This window comes from Colobus angolensis, unplaced genomic scaffold, assembly GCF_000951035.1.
Source record: "Colobus angolensis palliatus isolate OR3802 unplaced genomic scaffold, Cang.pa_1.0 Scaffold32, whole genome shotgun sequence".
Taxonomy (NCBI): Eukaryota; Metazoa; Chordata; class Mammalia; order Primates; family Cercopithecidae; genus Colobus; species Colobus angolensis.
The window spans coordinates 9,681,236-9,697,415 of record NW_012116488.1 but is presented as its reverse complement, the minus strand read 5'-3'; the positions used below and the strand labels follow the sequence as shown (position 1 = coordinate 9,697,415).

At 36.4% G+C, this 16,180-nt stretch overlaps 1 protein-coding gene across 1 annotated transcript in view; it reads right to left on the bottom strand.

Moving 5' to 3' along the window:
• Window positions 1–16,180, bottom strand: part of ATG2B (autophagy related 2B) — an 82,734-nt gene that overhangs the window by 33,891 nt on the left and 32,663 nt on the right. Inside the window, exons 12-22 of the mRNA XM_011951495.1 lie at window positions 14,891–15,041; window positions 14,087–14,179; window positions 13,764–13,952; window positions 11,082–11,355; window positions 9,335–9,437; window positions 7,967–8,162; window positions 7,526–7,668; window positions 3,086–3,243; window positions 2,530–2,702; window positions 1,610–1,760; window positions 152–351 (exon numbers count right to left, since the gene is read on the bottom strand). Coding sequence (XP_011806885.1) covers window positions 152–351; window positions 1,610–1,760; window positions 2,530–2,702; window positions 3,086–3,243; window positions 7,526–7,668; window positions 7,967–8,162; window positions 9,335–9,437; window positions 11,082–11,355; window positions 13,764–13,952; window positions 14,087–14,179; window positions 14,891–15,041 — 1,831 coding nt within the window. The remainder of the gene's footprint in view (window positions 1–151; window positions 352–1,609; window positions 1,761–2,529; window positions 2,703–3,085; window positions 3,244–7,525; window positions 7,669–7,966; window positions 8,163–9,334; window positions 9,438–11,081; window positions 11,356–13,763; window positions 13,953–14,086; window positions 14,180–14,890; window positions 15,042–16,180) is intronic.

The window sequence follows — 16,180 nt, the reverse complement described above, 5'->3', positions numbered from 1 at the left end:
AACAATACAAAGAATGACATTTACCACCATGTAATCCTGTAACTCAAAAGTTTTTCCAAGAAAATAAATGTGTTGCCTTTTATGCAATTATTTTTAACTAGAATCAAATCAACAGCAAGTACTTAACGGCATAAAAGTACAAAACACAAACCTTTGTATTGGACTCTGATTTATCAGACAGTATTTTAACGGCAACAGACAGCATATTCAAACTATCTCCTCCAACTCCATCTGAAGAAGTTCTACTGAGGCCATCTTCTTCAGAGGAATAAATAGTAGGTTCCAACCAGTGTGGGCGGGTTGAGCTGGGCAGTCGTGTTTCTGTCGGGAGTATCACTCCATCCACTATGCCTAGAGATCCACATTGAGGTAAAAACAGTAACAAAATGGTTACTTGAAATTAGCTAATCAACTTACATGACTCAAAACAAAACTCCACATACTTCCACTGAATATAACTTAAGGAGGCATGATGACAAAAACCAGCATGGCATTAATAATCTACTACTATTTGCTAATGTTAGTATGACTGACAGTGCACAGTTTAAAGAAACAAAAAATTCTGAAATGCTAGGAAAATTAAATAGAAAACTATCACAAACATTTCATGTCTATGAAACAAGGTAAACTCAGGTAACTGCTCAAAAAATGGTAAGTTCTATATCTGGAACCAAAAGGAAATATTCCTTAAGGGAGAATAAAGAACATAAAATCTCATCGATTGATGAACGGATACATAAGATCTGATCTATCTTTACAGTGGAATATTATTTGGCAATAAAAAGGAATGAAGTACGGATACAACTTGGATGAACCTTGACAGCGTGTCAAATGAAAGAAGCCAGTCCAAAAGGCCAAATATTGTATAATTCCATTTATAAGAAACTTCTGAATATGCAAATCCATAGAAATAGAGTGTAGATTAGTGTGTTTATGGGAAGGAGAGAGTGGAAGAGGTGAAAGGTTATCACTAAAGTGTATGAAATTTCTTCATGGGGTAATAAACATTTTTTTCTTTTTTTTTTTTTGAGACAGAGTCTCGCTCTGCCACCCAGGCTGGAGCGCAGTGGCTGGATCTCAGCTCACTGCAAGCTCCGCCTCCTGGGTTCACGCCATTCTCCTGCCTCAGCCTCCCGAGTAGCTGGGACTACAGGCGCCCGCCACCTCGCCCGGCTAGTTTTTTGTATTTTTTAGTAGAGACGGGGTTTCACCATGTTAGCCAGGATGGTCTCGATCTCCTGACCTCATGATCCGCCCGTCTCGGCCTCCCAAAGTGCTGGGATTACAGGCTTGAGCCACCGCGCCCGGCATAAACATGTTTTAAAATTGACTCTGGTGATGGTTGCACAACTCTTGTGAAATACTAAAAACCATTGAAAGGTATATTTTAAAAGAGTAAGGTGTGTGAATTGTATTTCAACAAAGCTATTGCAAAAAAAGAACCTGAAGTTGACTTCTAATTTGTAAATATTACTTTGACAGCAGAATCAGAACTCTCCAGAGAAAATAATTTCTACTACCAAAGTTCTGTTCTCAATAGATTTTCTTTGTTAAACAAGAAATTTAAACATGTCGAAAGAGAAGAAACCAAGACACATGTTTGTCCTACCTTTGTGGTATAGACTGAAACTGCTAGAATGAAGGCAAATGTAGTGCTTGTCATCAAAACCTTCATATTTTGTCACGCAAAATAATGAACCATTATTGAACTCTAACCAGAATTCACCATGCTTGTTTTCCAACAGATCTCCATTATCTTGCTAGTAAAAACATCAGAAAAACACATAAGTTATTATTTAAATGCAGAAAAGTAAGCATGTTCCTTGAGATGCTCTTTGTTGGTTCAGCTTAGGAAAATCTCCCATATTGCAGCAAAGCAGTCTAATCCTTGAACCATTCAATATCATGGTAAAAAATAAAACTGGATAACTTAAATGCTACGTGGAACCTCTTCTATCAGATGAATCTCTGTACTTTGTTGTCACCCCAGAAGCAGAATTAGCACCTGTTTTCCAAAGGGAGAGCCACACAAAGTTTGATCTGCAACGAAAGCTAAATCCCCAAAGTTGCTGTCATCATGGTTTGCCCCAGAACACTGGTCTTCATCAGTCCCTGAAACAACCTCAAAATATCAAATACTGGCCGGGCGCGGTGGCTCACGCCTGTAATCCCAGCACTTCGGGAGGCCGAGACGGGTGGATCACGAGATCAGGAGATTGAGACCATCCTGGCTAACACGGAGAAACCCCATCTCTACTAAAAATACAAAAATTAGCTGGGTGTGGTGGCGGGCGCCTGTAGTCCCAGCTACACAGTAGGCTGAGGCAGGAGAACGGCGTGAACCCGGGAGGCGGAGCTTGCAGTGAGTGGAGATCACGCCACTGTGCTCCAGCCTGGGCAACAGAGCGAGACTCCATCTCAAAAAAAAAAAAAAAAAACTCAAATACTTCAATCACTGGATATATATCCTAGTAGATTTATTTAAAATAAGATACATTTGAAAAAATACTTTGGATTTGTAAACCTCACCTTCACATCTGTGAACACTGCCATTAATCCATGATTAATATTCAGAAGAACTGAGAGAAAACTCTGAGAGTTCTTGTTCTGAGAGTCTAATTTTTTTTTCCTGCGAGAACGATAGTTGGGATCAACAGTGGAAAAATACTGCAAAGTCTCCTCCTCAGATCCACTTTCCTCATCTATGAGAAATAAACAGACAATTACACAGTTCTGATAGCTTATTAAAACAATAACTTAAAAATGATCACGAAAATATTTTATATTTATAATCTGCTTAGTTTTACAAAGAATATGGTGTGAACATAGAAATATATTTTGTTTTTCTCTTTAGCGTTGAACTTCAATGTACACACTATCATTCTAAAGATAACATATTTAAGTGATAATGATACGTTCAATATACAGATAGAAATGAGGAAACATTCTTATACATTACTAAAAGAAATTACAAAATACAGTTACAATGAAAAACAAAGATTTTTAAATCCACAATTGAAAGGTTAGTACTTTGTTAATTGATAAACTAGGCATTTTAAATCAAAACAAATTAAAAATATATTACCATAGTGAACTGCAGATTTAAATGGACTAAAACTATCTTTGTTGAAAGTATTAATAAGCTGACTGGCTACTGAAAGCCCAATGCCATAGGAAATATTCTCGAATGTCTCCACTGGTGAAGGAGCTGTTGGTTCCCACAGCAACAAGTCATTAAAGATCCTATAAAGACAAAAGTTGAAAAATACATAACTCCTAGTTCAACAGAAGGCAAACTAAAAAAAAAAAAAAAATTCCTTTTAAAAGATCACATGAACAATAACTTTTTAAATGGCAAAATGGAAATTAGATCCTACAAGAATTTGGAAAAACAACAAAAATAACAACTGCATTATTTCAATGAAAAAATAACCTATATGGCTATAATGCAGGGCAGTGACAAAAGAATCTGCACAATTAGATACCTAACTAGATATTTGCCTAATTTTACCTGTGTTATATACAACAAATTACAAATTCATATTATACTTCAAAATATACCTTAGAGACAGAAGCTCATGAAAAATAAAAACCTACAAAGAACAAAAAAGGAAGACAGCTCACCTATATGAGAGCGCTTTGTAAACTGGAACTGATCCCACATCATCTCATTGACCCTCCCCTCAGTCCTGTGGGGCGTCCAGGGCAGAATCATTATCCTCACTTTACACTTGAAGAAACTGTCTCATCAAGGTTATGTGACCTTCCCAAGGTTACATAGCTAATTAGTGGAAAAATGGGGATGAGAGTCCAGATTATGTAGATTACATCCAGCTCCCAATTCAGTTCTTTTTTAAGGTAAGTATTTAACCGTGGGATCAATTCAGTTCTTTCCCTAGAGATACCTGCTTTTTCTCTCATCAACAACAGAAAGCACAGCTTCACTGGGAAGACTTCACGAGATGAAGAATGCATATGGAGCACAAAATAAGGAGAGAAAAAACCTTATGACTAGCAAGACTAGCCCCATCAACACTGGCAACCAATGGGAAGGCATATATCATACCTAGGCTGTCACTACATCCTACTTTTACAAAGAACTACCTGTCACTGCTCAGATGCCCCTCTGTCCCAGCCTCCTTCCCTCATCCTTCCCTGTCCTAGCCTCCTTCCCTCATCCATCCTCAAAGCTTTCAAGAAAACTCAAACTTCACCGTGTCTTATAGGAAGCCCATTGTAAGATCTGGACCCACAGCACATCCTTCACACAGACCCACTTAAATCACAGCACCTACAGCACCCTGCTGAATTTCCTCATTGCCCCTTTCCAGACTGCAAGCCACCCAAGAGAGGGACTTGTGTCGACCATCTCTACATGCGCCTAGCACAGTGGCTGTCACATAACAGGCACAGACAGTTGGTGAGGACAGTGCATGACTCACATGGAAGTGCTGCCAAAACCCAGACTCATCGTAAAGCCTGGTGTGAATACCAGTCAAAGCGCCACATGGTGAGGTAGCCCTGCCCCCTTCTGTGAGAAGCCACTGCCAGGCCAATTCCTGAGCTTCTGAAGTCCTACCAGAAGGTGTACACCAGGACTGAGGATTGCGACTCTTAGGAGATTATAATCCATCCACTTATTATTTTCTCCTTATTTATATTTTTGTCTAAACACAGTCCTGATACCATTAGTACTATCAAATATTGGATGGTGTTTGTAATATCAAGAACTATCAAGAAACAAAACAATGCTTAAGATACGTAAGGATATATCACCATGACTCTGTGTCTATGAGGCTGAAACAAAATAGATGCTCAATACATATTTAATGAAAGCAATGAGAACTCTTTTTTATATTCTATTTTAAACAATTTTTGACACAGAAAAGAATCTCCTGTACCTAAAACCATATTGCTAAAAAGAACCTGTTGACCAAGGCACTAAAGGAGTAAACCAACATTTTAAATATATAAAGGCAAAGTTGGTTATAACTCCTGCTCAGAAAAAATAAATAAATAAAAGGACAGTGTTGGCATATTTAGTAAAACTTGAACGGGGTATGAGGATTATATGGTAGTACGTATCCAGTTTAGCTTCCTGCTTCTGAGAGCTGAATTGCCAGTTAACGTAGAATGTCCTTGTATGTGGGAAATACGCCTTCAAGTACTAAACATTGAAGGGACTCAGGTCAGCCACTTACTCTCAAATGGTTGGGGCACAGGGAGTTCTTTGTACTGTACTGCAAATCTTCTCTGAGAATGTGTGAAAATTGTTTAAATGTATTAATTTGAAAATACAAACCGAATAACGGGCAAAGGATGCAAACCCTGAGGAAGTTAGATACAAGATTTATACGATCCCAGAGAGTGAGGGAGTGCTTCAGTATATATGCAATTCCAGGGGCCTGAGAGACCACAAAGTGATTAGTGTAAGGTATTTAATAGAATAGAAACTCTCTTAAGCAATCCATTAAACCAACTACCCAGATTAACAGATACATACTCTAATACACGCTCTAATACATACTCCCTGACTTAAGCAGTCACCTACCCAATTACTCCAAGGTGCCACAACAATGGAAGCCTTCAGTATGCTAACTGCCTGCTGCTGCTGGACGTCTCTCTAGCAGAGCTGAGAACCTTCCCATCAGTGGAGTTATATATTTTATATACTTGCCAAAGACTGTGTCTGGCTTCAAATCTGCTTGTATTTGTTAATATAAGTATAGCTTAAATAAAAACTGTGCTGTTTTAGTTAATGCAGACAGGGAAAAAAAAAAAAAGTCTTAAAAACCTACAAAGATTCTCCTCTCACATATCTCTGAAAAAATTTTTTTCACTCCACTTTAAAGAAACTGGAACTAAAAACAGTAGACAATGCCTTCTGGCTACACTTTATGCAAAAAAAAAAAAAAAAAAGACAAAGTAGTCAGCCACATGCAGGATTTAAAAAAAAGACAACATAGATTTCCAATCAGTGGCTCATACTCAAAGAAAAGGCCTTGTCCAGTATTTAGAAATGAAGTGCTAAATAAATATATATTTATAAAGTGAATGTTTAAGGTATGTATTACTACTGTTCTTGATACCCTGATTTAATCGAAAGCAATCTGCTCAGTCAGTGCAGAATGAGAAAAAAAAAATGGGACAAGTCTTTTTGATCTCTGGGCTAGGCCATGAAAGAGTCATTTCATTTCCCTCAATCTCAGCATTACACATACATCAGCTCTTTGCAGACAGCCCTGACCTATGAAATAAAAGGAGGAGCCTAGAGATCAGTCATTTCCAAACTGCAGATCATATATAAACAAACCCCAACATTTAAAAACAATTTGAAATCTCTCTAATGTGAATTTAATATAAATTAGGTGCTATTTATAACATATACTATAAAACAAATATAAAAATATAAATTTTAAAAGATTATTTTTTAAGTTAAACATAAGTGCAAACATTTTCTTCCTATACCCGAGTGGACTGTTCTCTGAATCTCATTTTCAAGACCACTGAAGTAATGTGAACCCTAGAAGAATCCTAGAACTTAATTTTCTGATTCTAAGAGCAAAAGTCATTGACACCCAGTGAGAAAACCCAGGGTTTAATCCTAACATTTAAGGAATAAATACCGAGTGATATCTGATACCAAGTAATCCTATAGCAGAAACAACAGTCTGAAGTTTCTGAAGATTAATGGAAACTAGAATAACTTGTCTACATGTAGGAAGCTAGTGATGACAAACACTAAAGACTTCTTTTTCTAGAAACCCACATGACAATCTTTCAGGTATGCTACAGAGAAATCCCTTCAGTGGCTAGAAATTATAATAGACAACTACTAAGTGCTTATGATATGCCATACACTGTTCTCAGAACTTTCCAAGTGTTGTATCATTTAATCCTCCAAACAACCCTTATAGGTGGGAGCCAGGACCATCTCCATTTTACGGATGAGAATGCTGAGTCTTATGGAGGCTAGGTAAACTGCGCAAGGCCTTCAGAGTCTATGACCTAGAATTCCATTTATATCAAAATACCTGCCTGGCATAAATATTGAGGGGTATCTAAATATAATAAATTTAAATTTTGTACATGTTCATAGAATTTTGAATTCCAACAAGATATCTTTTTGACTGTTCAGGAAAAGATGCTTCTTGTACAATGACTGGGGCTCTGATTCTACTCCAGCATTGGCTAGCTGTATTAGTATCTCCTAACTCTTCATGTCACTGCACGTGAAGAAAAAAAATCGTATTGGATCGGTAACCTGCAGTAAGCTGACAGAGGGCAATCAGCCAACCTCAGGGCTGAGGAAATAAATATCTCACACACCCGGCACCACGCTACTTAGGAAACTCTGCTATGACAATAGAACATCATAATGGCAATAGTCACCACCAACACCACACAAAGTACACAGAGATGGCAAATAATATTCAGGCAAGGAAAGGAAAGGGGGAAGAGGAAAATCAGGGAGGCAATTAGAAAGTCTGATTCCCAAGATTCAACTAAATGGGTATAAACTCACCTATTATAAAGCTTCTCATAAAAGCTCTTATTAGGCAGTGTTACATAAATATTTGGTAACGTAAGTTCCAGCACATAGTGAGAATTGCTGATTGCTTTATCCTGAAATTCTGTCATTTCTACAGGGTCTCCTGGCATCACCATCTAAAACATAATGGTTTAGTGCAAAAAAAAGCATCAAATAACCATTTTATGTTTAAAATAGTAGTAGCATCTTCTTAGCCTATCCATAGGACTTGGTATGTGAGAAATAAATAATCATGAAACATTTAACTAGAGAAAATATACACCAAGAAAAAACAGATATTATTTAATTTTGAAGTTTAAGACCTAGCAAAAACAGTACAAAGAGCATTTTTTTAAATAAAAAATTAAGAGCATTGCTCTATGACAGAGAATAATAATATTATTCCTTTGTAGCTTGCTCACACTTTCATCTTACCTGTTCATTTTCAAACATTACTCTACGAGAAGAAAAAGGAGATGGGGCTGGTCTTCTTAGATCACAAACATCTTTCAAGGAATGAGCAGCTCCTTCCTCTTCCTCCTGGTAGTGACCATCACTCTCCTCTTCTTCTTCAGCTGCAATTCTCTCCAAAATGGAATGTATGGCTGGTGGATTTACTTTCAGTACAATTCTGATATCAAAGACAATTTTAAAAAGACCAAGATCTCACTGTAAACAGCAAAACTTTAACTTTTGTGCAAATTAATACAAACACCACTGGTTAAATCTTAATGATAGAATTAAACTTCTCTACAAAGTCTATTTATGTCTAAGGTAACCCACTTATGAACATGTTGTAAACTTGAAAGTGTGGAACTGAAACAAGTAAGTAACAGAAAGACATCAACATTTTATACTTGGCTAACTGAAGGTCTGACCTTTTGGGGGCAAAAAGGTTATTTTTAAATTTCATTAAAAGTCAGCAAATTTTACCTAAGGATTCTAGTTATCATTAACCCAAATCCTCTCACATACAGTTTGTTCCGCTATAATAAAATACTTGTCTACCTAAGAAACCTCATGTTATATCAACCTCATATTATATCAGTTGTTCAAAGGGAAAAGGGAGAAACTGATTAGGAAACAGTTTCAAAACTCTAACAAAGAAGTTATCTTTTCCTCTAGGAATTTCAATAATAAAGGGCTGGTGCTGTTTTGTAGCCACAAAATCTAAAGACGACTGAGTTAATGCAGCCTATGACTACAAAAACTAATGAGCTTTTTACTCCAGAGTAATCCCTTTCCTTTCCTAAGCTTCTACAGAACATCTCTAGCACAGACTTTTCATTCTCCTTTGATGACCATATCCACCCATTGTTATAAGGAGGCATGGAACCCTCAAAGAGAATAGCTGTGCTGCAACTATAACTCTTATTTCCTAGGTAGTGATGCTATTTGGTTCGTAAATGATCACAGGCTTTTGTCCAAATTGATACATATCCCAATGTAAATCGTGCTTCTGAATTACTTAACAGAAGTAGATCCAATTCTTACGAAACTTGTGCGCTAAACTCATGCTAATTACCAGGTGTATATGAGCAACACCTGTCCTAAGAATCGAATCAGCCTAACAGACAGTGGAGAGGAGGAGTAAAGCAAGGCAGGCAGAAAAATGGCACAACAAGGTTTGAAGGTGACACATCCCACACATTCATGTGAACACCCAATCATCACACTTATGAACCACAAAAGAATCAAGAATGGACATGTTTAGCTTATATTTAATAGCCAAAATGTTGATTTAAAAGAATATTTTATTGTTAAAAGGAAAATCCTATTAAACCTATGTGCTTGCTTACTCACCGTGGCCAGTCAAAGTCATCTGACGATGTTGTATCTCCATCTACTCCACTAGACACATGGAAAAACTTAATAGATGGATCTCCTTTCTCTTCCTGGAATGATCCTAAGAAAACAAGACTGATTTACTGAAATGCGCTTCTTCTCAAGTACTAAGAGAAGAGATGGAGGAGCAAAGATCCTCTCAAGCAGGAACATACTACCACCTTAAGTTCTACAGCATTTTGCAATCATTCTGGTTTCATGTGCACATGTAGTAGACAAAATGAGCCAATAAATTAAAGATTCTGTGTTCAAACTCAAATTCTTAAGTACCAATGTATACTGCATAAAGTGCATAATGACACAGTAAATACAGCAAGCACTTATCACTTACTAAGTGCTATTAGTGATTATTTCTTCATAAAGTCTATATAATCTACCACTAGAAAAATAACTACATTTCTTAAATACGTATTTTGTATGAAACACTGTTAGAAATACCTCTGTTCAAAATAATTCTATATGGGCTGGGCGTGGTGGCTCACACCTGTAATCCCAGTATTTGGGAGGCTGAGGTGGGCAGATCACCCGAGGTCAGGAGTTAAGGGACCAGCCTGGCTAACATGGCAAAACCCTTTCTCTACTAAAATTACAAAAATTAGCTGGGTGTGGTGGCGTCCAACTGAGGCACGAGAATTGCTTGAACCCAGGAGATGGAGACTGCAGTGAGTCAAGATCACGCCACTGCACTCCAGCCTGGGTAACAAAGCAAGACTCTGAAAAACAAAAACAACAACAACAACAAAAAATTGTATATGTGTTGTTTCAATCCATTTTACAAATGAAAAATGGCTTTCCTCCAGAATAATGAGTTTCTCACCACTGGAAATAAGGGATGATCCCACAACACCTGAAGGCCCTTTCATGAAGTCATAATTGACAAACGTCCATTTTAAATATCTCTTAAGATCTGTAAAACTGAGAGAGAAGGGGAACTTTTGCAAACTATTCTCATGGCGGGGTGGGAGTATGGCTGCAGAGAGAGGGTGTCGTGGCAGAGGCAGGTGGTCTAGGAACCACAGGATAAAAGGTCTTCCAGGTCTTCATAGACTTGGTTCACTTTAAAGTTTTTATAAATTCCCTTCATTAACTGACAAAAACAAAGTCATACAGAAAAAATCAAAACGAGTTTCACAAATAAAAGTCACTAGCAATTAGTATAATGGTTGAAAGCTCAAGCTCAAGCACTGTCAGACTTGGGTTCAAATCTTGATTCTGCCATTGACTACAACATGATCTTGGTAGATACTTCCTTCTAAGTCCACAGATTGTCTCATCTATTAAATTATAAAAATAATTGGAAAAATAAACATATGGTGATTATGATGACTAAAAAAAAAGACAATGTGTATCAAGTGCTTAGCATAATATCTAACATACAGTGATACTCAACAAGTTCTGTTATCAGTCCTACAATAAATAAATGAGAAGTGATAATAAAAATGTAGGTTAAAGTACTATATTCTCCTGCAGTAAACAGGAATTTTAACAAAGTGAATGAATCATCATCCTTAGTTTTTAAAAAATTACCTATATCATATATTTGTATACAATACTAGAAAGACATTGTTGCTCTTGCTTTTTTTTTTAACATAATGTGCTTTAATTTTACTGTATTTTGGGGCTGTCAGATACTTTTGTGATGTAAGTTTCAGTAGCAGTTGTTTGTTATCTAGTATGGTTCTTTTACAGACACATTCAATCTTACCAATTAGTTCTCTAAAGGTAAGTTCCAATTTAATTTGTTCCGGAGTTGATCCTCCTATAAATTCAGTCTTAAATTCTAGATCTGTGAAGGCTAAATAAAGGATCTCCTTCTGAAGTGATTTCTTAAACCATGGTCCCCTTTCTTGATCGGACCGAAGATCAGGTATTGGGAAGCGAACAGAGAGGTTTAATGCTGGTGTGGCGACTTGCACTGATACTCGACAATCTGCAGGACTATGTGAATCATCTAGAAACACTTCAGTGAAAGCCTTGTGCTAAAACACAAAACATCAAAAATACGCCAAAATATTAAATTAACTACATGAACATAAATGACACAGTATTCAACAGTACAATATATATCATCACTATCTCCCCATTTGGTATAATGCATTAAAAGTCAATTCAAATTAACCACTACCATATTAATTTAGTGTAAAAAAAATTTATAATGCAACAACTATTGGCAAAAGTTAAACTCTGAAATAAAAAATCAAATTAAAAACTGAGCCAAAGTGAAGACAAAGGCACTATAGATTAATATTTACCTTACTATACATTTATAAAGAATACTGTATAAATTAGCCTACCAACAAATTCAATATGGTTAAAATCACTATAGTGTCCAACATTCAGTTTGAAAGACTTTTCTACCAATATATGACTTTAAAGACTCAATATGAAATCAGATAAATTATGCCAAATACAATCTCTGACTCAACTTTGTCCTTCTAAGATAAAACCCAGAGGCTGGCACATCACAGGTTCTAAATAAATATTCACTAAATGATGCACCCTGAGCTCCTATCCAATCCAAGGGCATGATCTCATCAAATGGCTCTATGAGACCAAGATGTATGCACCATTTACCCAAAGCCATCTTACAATAGAAGGGTCCAAGAACATCCCATTCAAAAATAAATGTGTTTCTATTTTTTCTCTAAAATACATTGAAACTTAAAAAGCTTTATTCCACTCTAGGTTGTAACACTCTTCAGTTTCTTCAATCCATTTCTAACCTCCATGATTAGAAAATTCCCTTCATATGCTAGACGTACAAATCTTGTGTGTGTTTGTTTTCTTTGAAACAGGTCTTGCTGTGTCACCCAGATGGTCTCAAACTCCTGGGTTCAAGCAATCCTCCTGCCTCAGCCTCCTGAGTTGCTGGGACTATGGGTGCAAGCCACCACACCCATCTAGACTTGGATTTTTAACTCTTCCCCATTTGATTTGCTAATTATTAACCACCACTCTCAGGCAAAAATAACCCAATACATTAAACTATATATGCTGATTGCATATATGGTTAACAGCTAATATAGAGACTACCCCACAGAAACTAAAATGACTAGCAATTGATAACAGTAACAAATACAGAATGCCCAGCCTGAGCAACATAGGGAGACAAAAAATAAAAACTTAACTGGGTGTGGTGGCACATGCATGTAGCCCCAACTATTTGGGGGGCTGAGGCAGAAGGATCGCTTAAGCCAAGGGGGTCAAGGCTGAAGTGAGCCGATACCGTACCACAGCACTGCAGCCTGGGCAACAGATTTTTGTCACAATAATAATAATAATAATAATAATAAATGCTAATTTGATGTGAATACTCAGTACTAAGAGAAAAGCAAAGAAGTAGAAAAATAAAATATCTTTTTCATTTTCTTTTTAACAAAGGTTGTCTCCATCTGATCCTGGTCCTCTGGCCCCAAAATTCCTAATAGACTTCTTGCAAACCTGACTGACTTAATTTGCTTAGAAAAGACCCCAGGCACCAGATCCAAGTAAAAGTGATATAATGTGATGTTCGATAGATTATTTTCAAAAGTATATCTCATATTGTCTGGGCTACATGTTTTAGGTAGTTCAAGTAATTTGTCAAATGTATAAATAGATAAAATTTTATGAAGACGTTATAATCACAGTTTATAAAAATTCAGATAGACATGGAAAAGTAACGAAAACCGAATTCCACTGTAACATAAACAATGCTACTGACTGGCATATTTCCAGGCATTTTTTTCTATACATCAATTTTATTTACACAGGTGTGACAAGTTTACATAAAGCAATATATTCTACTTTTTCATTTAATCCTTCTTGATGAGCCTTCTTCATGTTGCTATACCATCTTCATAACCATCATTTTATTTCTATTTTTTTTTTTTCTTTTTGAGACAGAGTCTCACTCTGTCACCCAGGCTGAAGCACAGTGATGCAATCTCACTGCAACCCCCGCCTCCTGGGTTAAAGCTATTCTCATGCCTCAGCCTCCTGAGTAGCTGAGATTACAGATGGGTGCCACCATGCCCAACTAATTTTGGTATTTTTAGTAGAGACAGAGTTTCGCCATGTTGGCCAGGCTGGTCTCAAACTGGCCTCAAGTGATCCTCCCACCTCAGCCTCCCAAAGTGTTCGGATTACAGGCATGAGCCGCCACACCCGGCCATAACCATCATTTTAAATGACCACATAACATTTCATTCAGTGTACATCAAAACTTATTTAGCTAGTCTACTATCAAGACATAACAGATGTCTCCTTTTTTTATTATTACAAATAATGCTGTTTTAATAATATATACTGTTTAATCTATTAAAAATACTTAAGTTCAGAAATTATCTCAATAACCCTATTAGCTAACCATAATTATGATTAGTATTTGCAGCTTTTGAATACTTACCAGACTAATATGCTTATTATATGAAGTATACATGTGGGATGCCATCATCTCTACTGTGGCAAGTTTCTGTGGTTGAAGCAAGGAATTTAACCTGTCCACAATACTGATATCCAGCTCACAACACACTGGATTTAATTTAATTTGCAATTCTGCCCTCTGAGGAACTGAACTAAGTCTTGCTTGATTACCCTTTAAAAAAAAAGGGGGGGCATTAATACAATCACTAAAAACTACTATAAAATTGGGTTAAAATCTTATAATTGTGACAAAATATATATCAGATGAAAATTTACAGGTAGCAACTATAGAAAAAGATCTCTTACCTGAGGCCCTCTATTCTCAGAATGCTTATAATGAAGCTGAAGACACACAGGGGAATGGGAACCAGTATCTTCTTTGGAATGGAACGTTAAAAGCTTAAAAGCAAAGACAAAGATAAATTAAAGGTAAGATTAGCCTACAATTAATCACATGAATTTACAGAGGTGCCCATATAATAGTGAGAAAGGCTTTTTGAAGTCAGAAATCTGGTTTTAAGTTTCATTTTTGTCACTTACTAGCAATGTGAACCTTAGACAAGTTAGTTAACTCCTGTGATATCTCATGGTAAAATGTAAGCGAAGATTCAAGTAAATTCATTTCCAACAAAGTATTGTTGAAATAAAACAGTATAGGGTCAAAGTAACAGCAATGAATGTAACTTTGACAGTTTTCTAAAGTTTCTTTGGGTCACACTTTTACATTAGGGAAAATATCAGAATAATGGTAAATGGACACAAAACATTTAACTTGTCTTGAACAGTGCTTAGCACACAACAGACATTCAATAACTATAATTCTTCTGAAATGAAGAGTGCTTTGAACATGAGTGAAATGAAGTCATTTCTCTCATAACCCACCTATCACTCCTAAACAAGTCAACTCTAAAATTCTAACAGATCCTTATAACGATGTTGAGTGACATTCTTAAAAATGTTTTAATAGAACACAAATGCAAAAAGAAAATGACAATATTCCTCCTATATGACTTTCTACACATTTTTAAAGAAAATCACTGACTCATACAATTATTAAAAAGCAAGATAGATTTAAAAAATAATCTTAAAGAAAAAGTATTCAACATTTACCTCTGTATAGTGAGGAGGAACAGAATGAAAATCAGTTGGAAATAGGCACTCCAAAAATTCCATTTGCCCAATGGACATATCAGTACTAAAATATCGGGAAGCTGATCTTTGTCTTTGTTCATAGGATACTTTAATGCCAGTACCTATAAATCTATTATAAAAGATGCACCATTTAAGATTATTCATATACTTCTAGATTAAACAATGTGCAAGTAGACAAAGAATAGAACAAAGTGTTAACATATAACAATTATCCACCTAGTCTGACAAGTTCAAGTTGTTATCAATAATTAATACTCCTAAGGAAATTAACCAGAAAGATTGCTTCAAATTTCCCTTTCCTTAAGATAAAAAATCAGTTCTGTTGATGGAAGATTGTCCAGGATCTATTTATTTCCCAATACTGCCCTTCCTCTTCCACATTTAAAAATTTACATTGCAAAGATAAAATCTTTCAGATCTTGCTTTTGTTATATTTTCCTACCGGCAGATACTTGAAACCTTGTCAAAAATGGGGGGGAAAAAAAAAAGTCCAGGCACACTGGCTCATGCCTGTAATCCCAGCACTTTAGGAGGCCAAGGTGGGCAGATCACCTAAGGTCAGGAGTTCGAGACCAGCCTAGCCAATATGATGAAACCCCGTCTCTATTAAAAATACAAGAATTAGCTGGGAGTGGGTTGCATGCCTGTAGTCCCAGCTACTTAGGAGGCTGAGGCACAAGAATCACTTGAACCCAGGAGGCAGAGGTTGCAGTGAGCTGAGACTGCACCACTACACTCTAGCCTGGGCAACAGGGCAAAAGACTGTCTCAAAAAAAAAAAAAAAAAAAAAAGGAGGGGTAGAAGAAAACAAAATGTTTTTACAGTTTGATTACAAATACTGTAATCCTAAACTGTAAAGTTTTTCTTGTATTAGGTGTAAAACTACTTTTCATATCAATTTTCATACTTAAAAAAAGTTAAAAAGATTAAATAAAAGCCCAAAGTATTTTTTAAAAATACTAATATATATGATACGTTTAAACCACTGTATAAGACGTCATTCAACAATTTATAGACCACCTTCACATTAAAATAAACAGAGTTTGCTCGTTAACAATACTAAAGGCCAGGCGCGGCGGCTCATGCCTGTAATCCCAGCACTTTGGGAGGCCAAGGCAGGTGGATCACTTGAGGTCAGGAGTTCGAGATCAGCCTGGCCAACATGGTGAGTCTTAATAGAGATGGTGAAACCCTATCTCCACTAAAATACAAAAACTACCCAGCTACTCAGGAGGCTGAGCCTGCAGA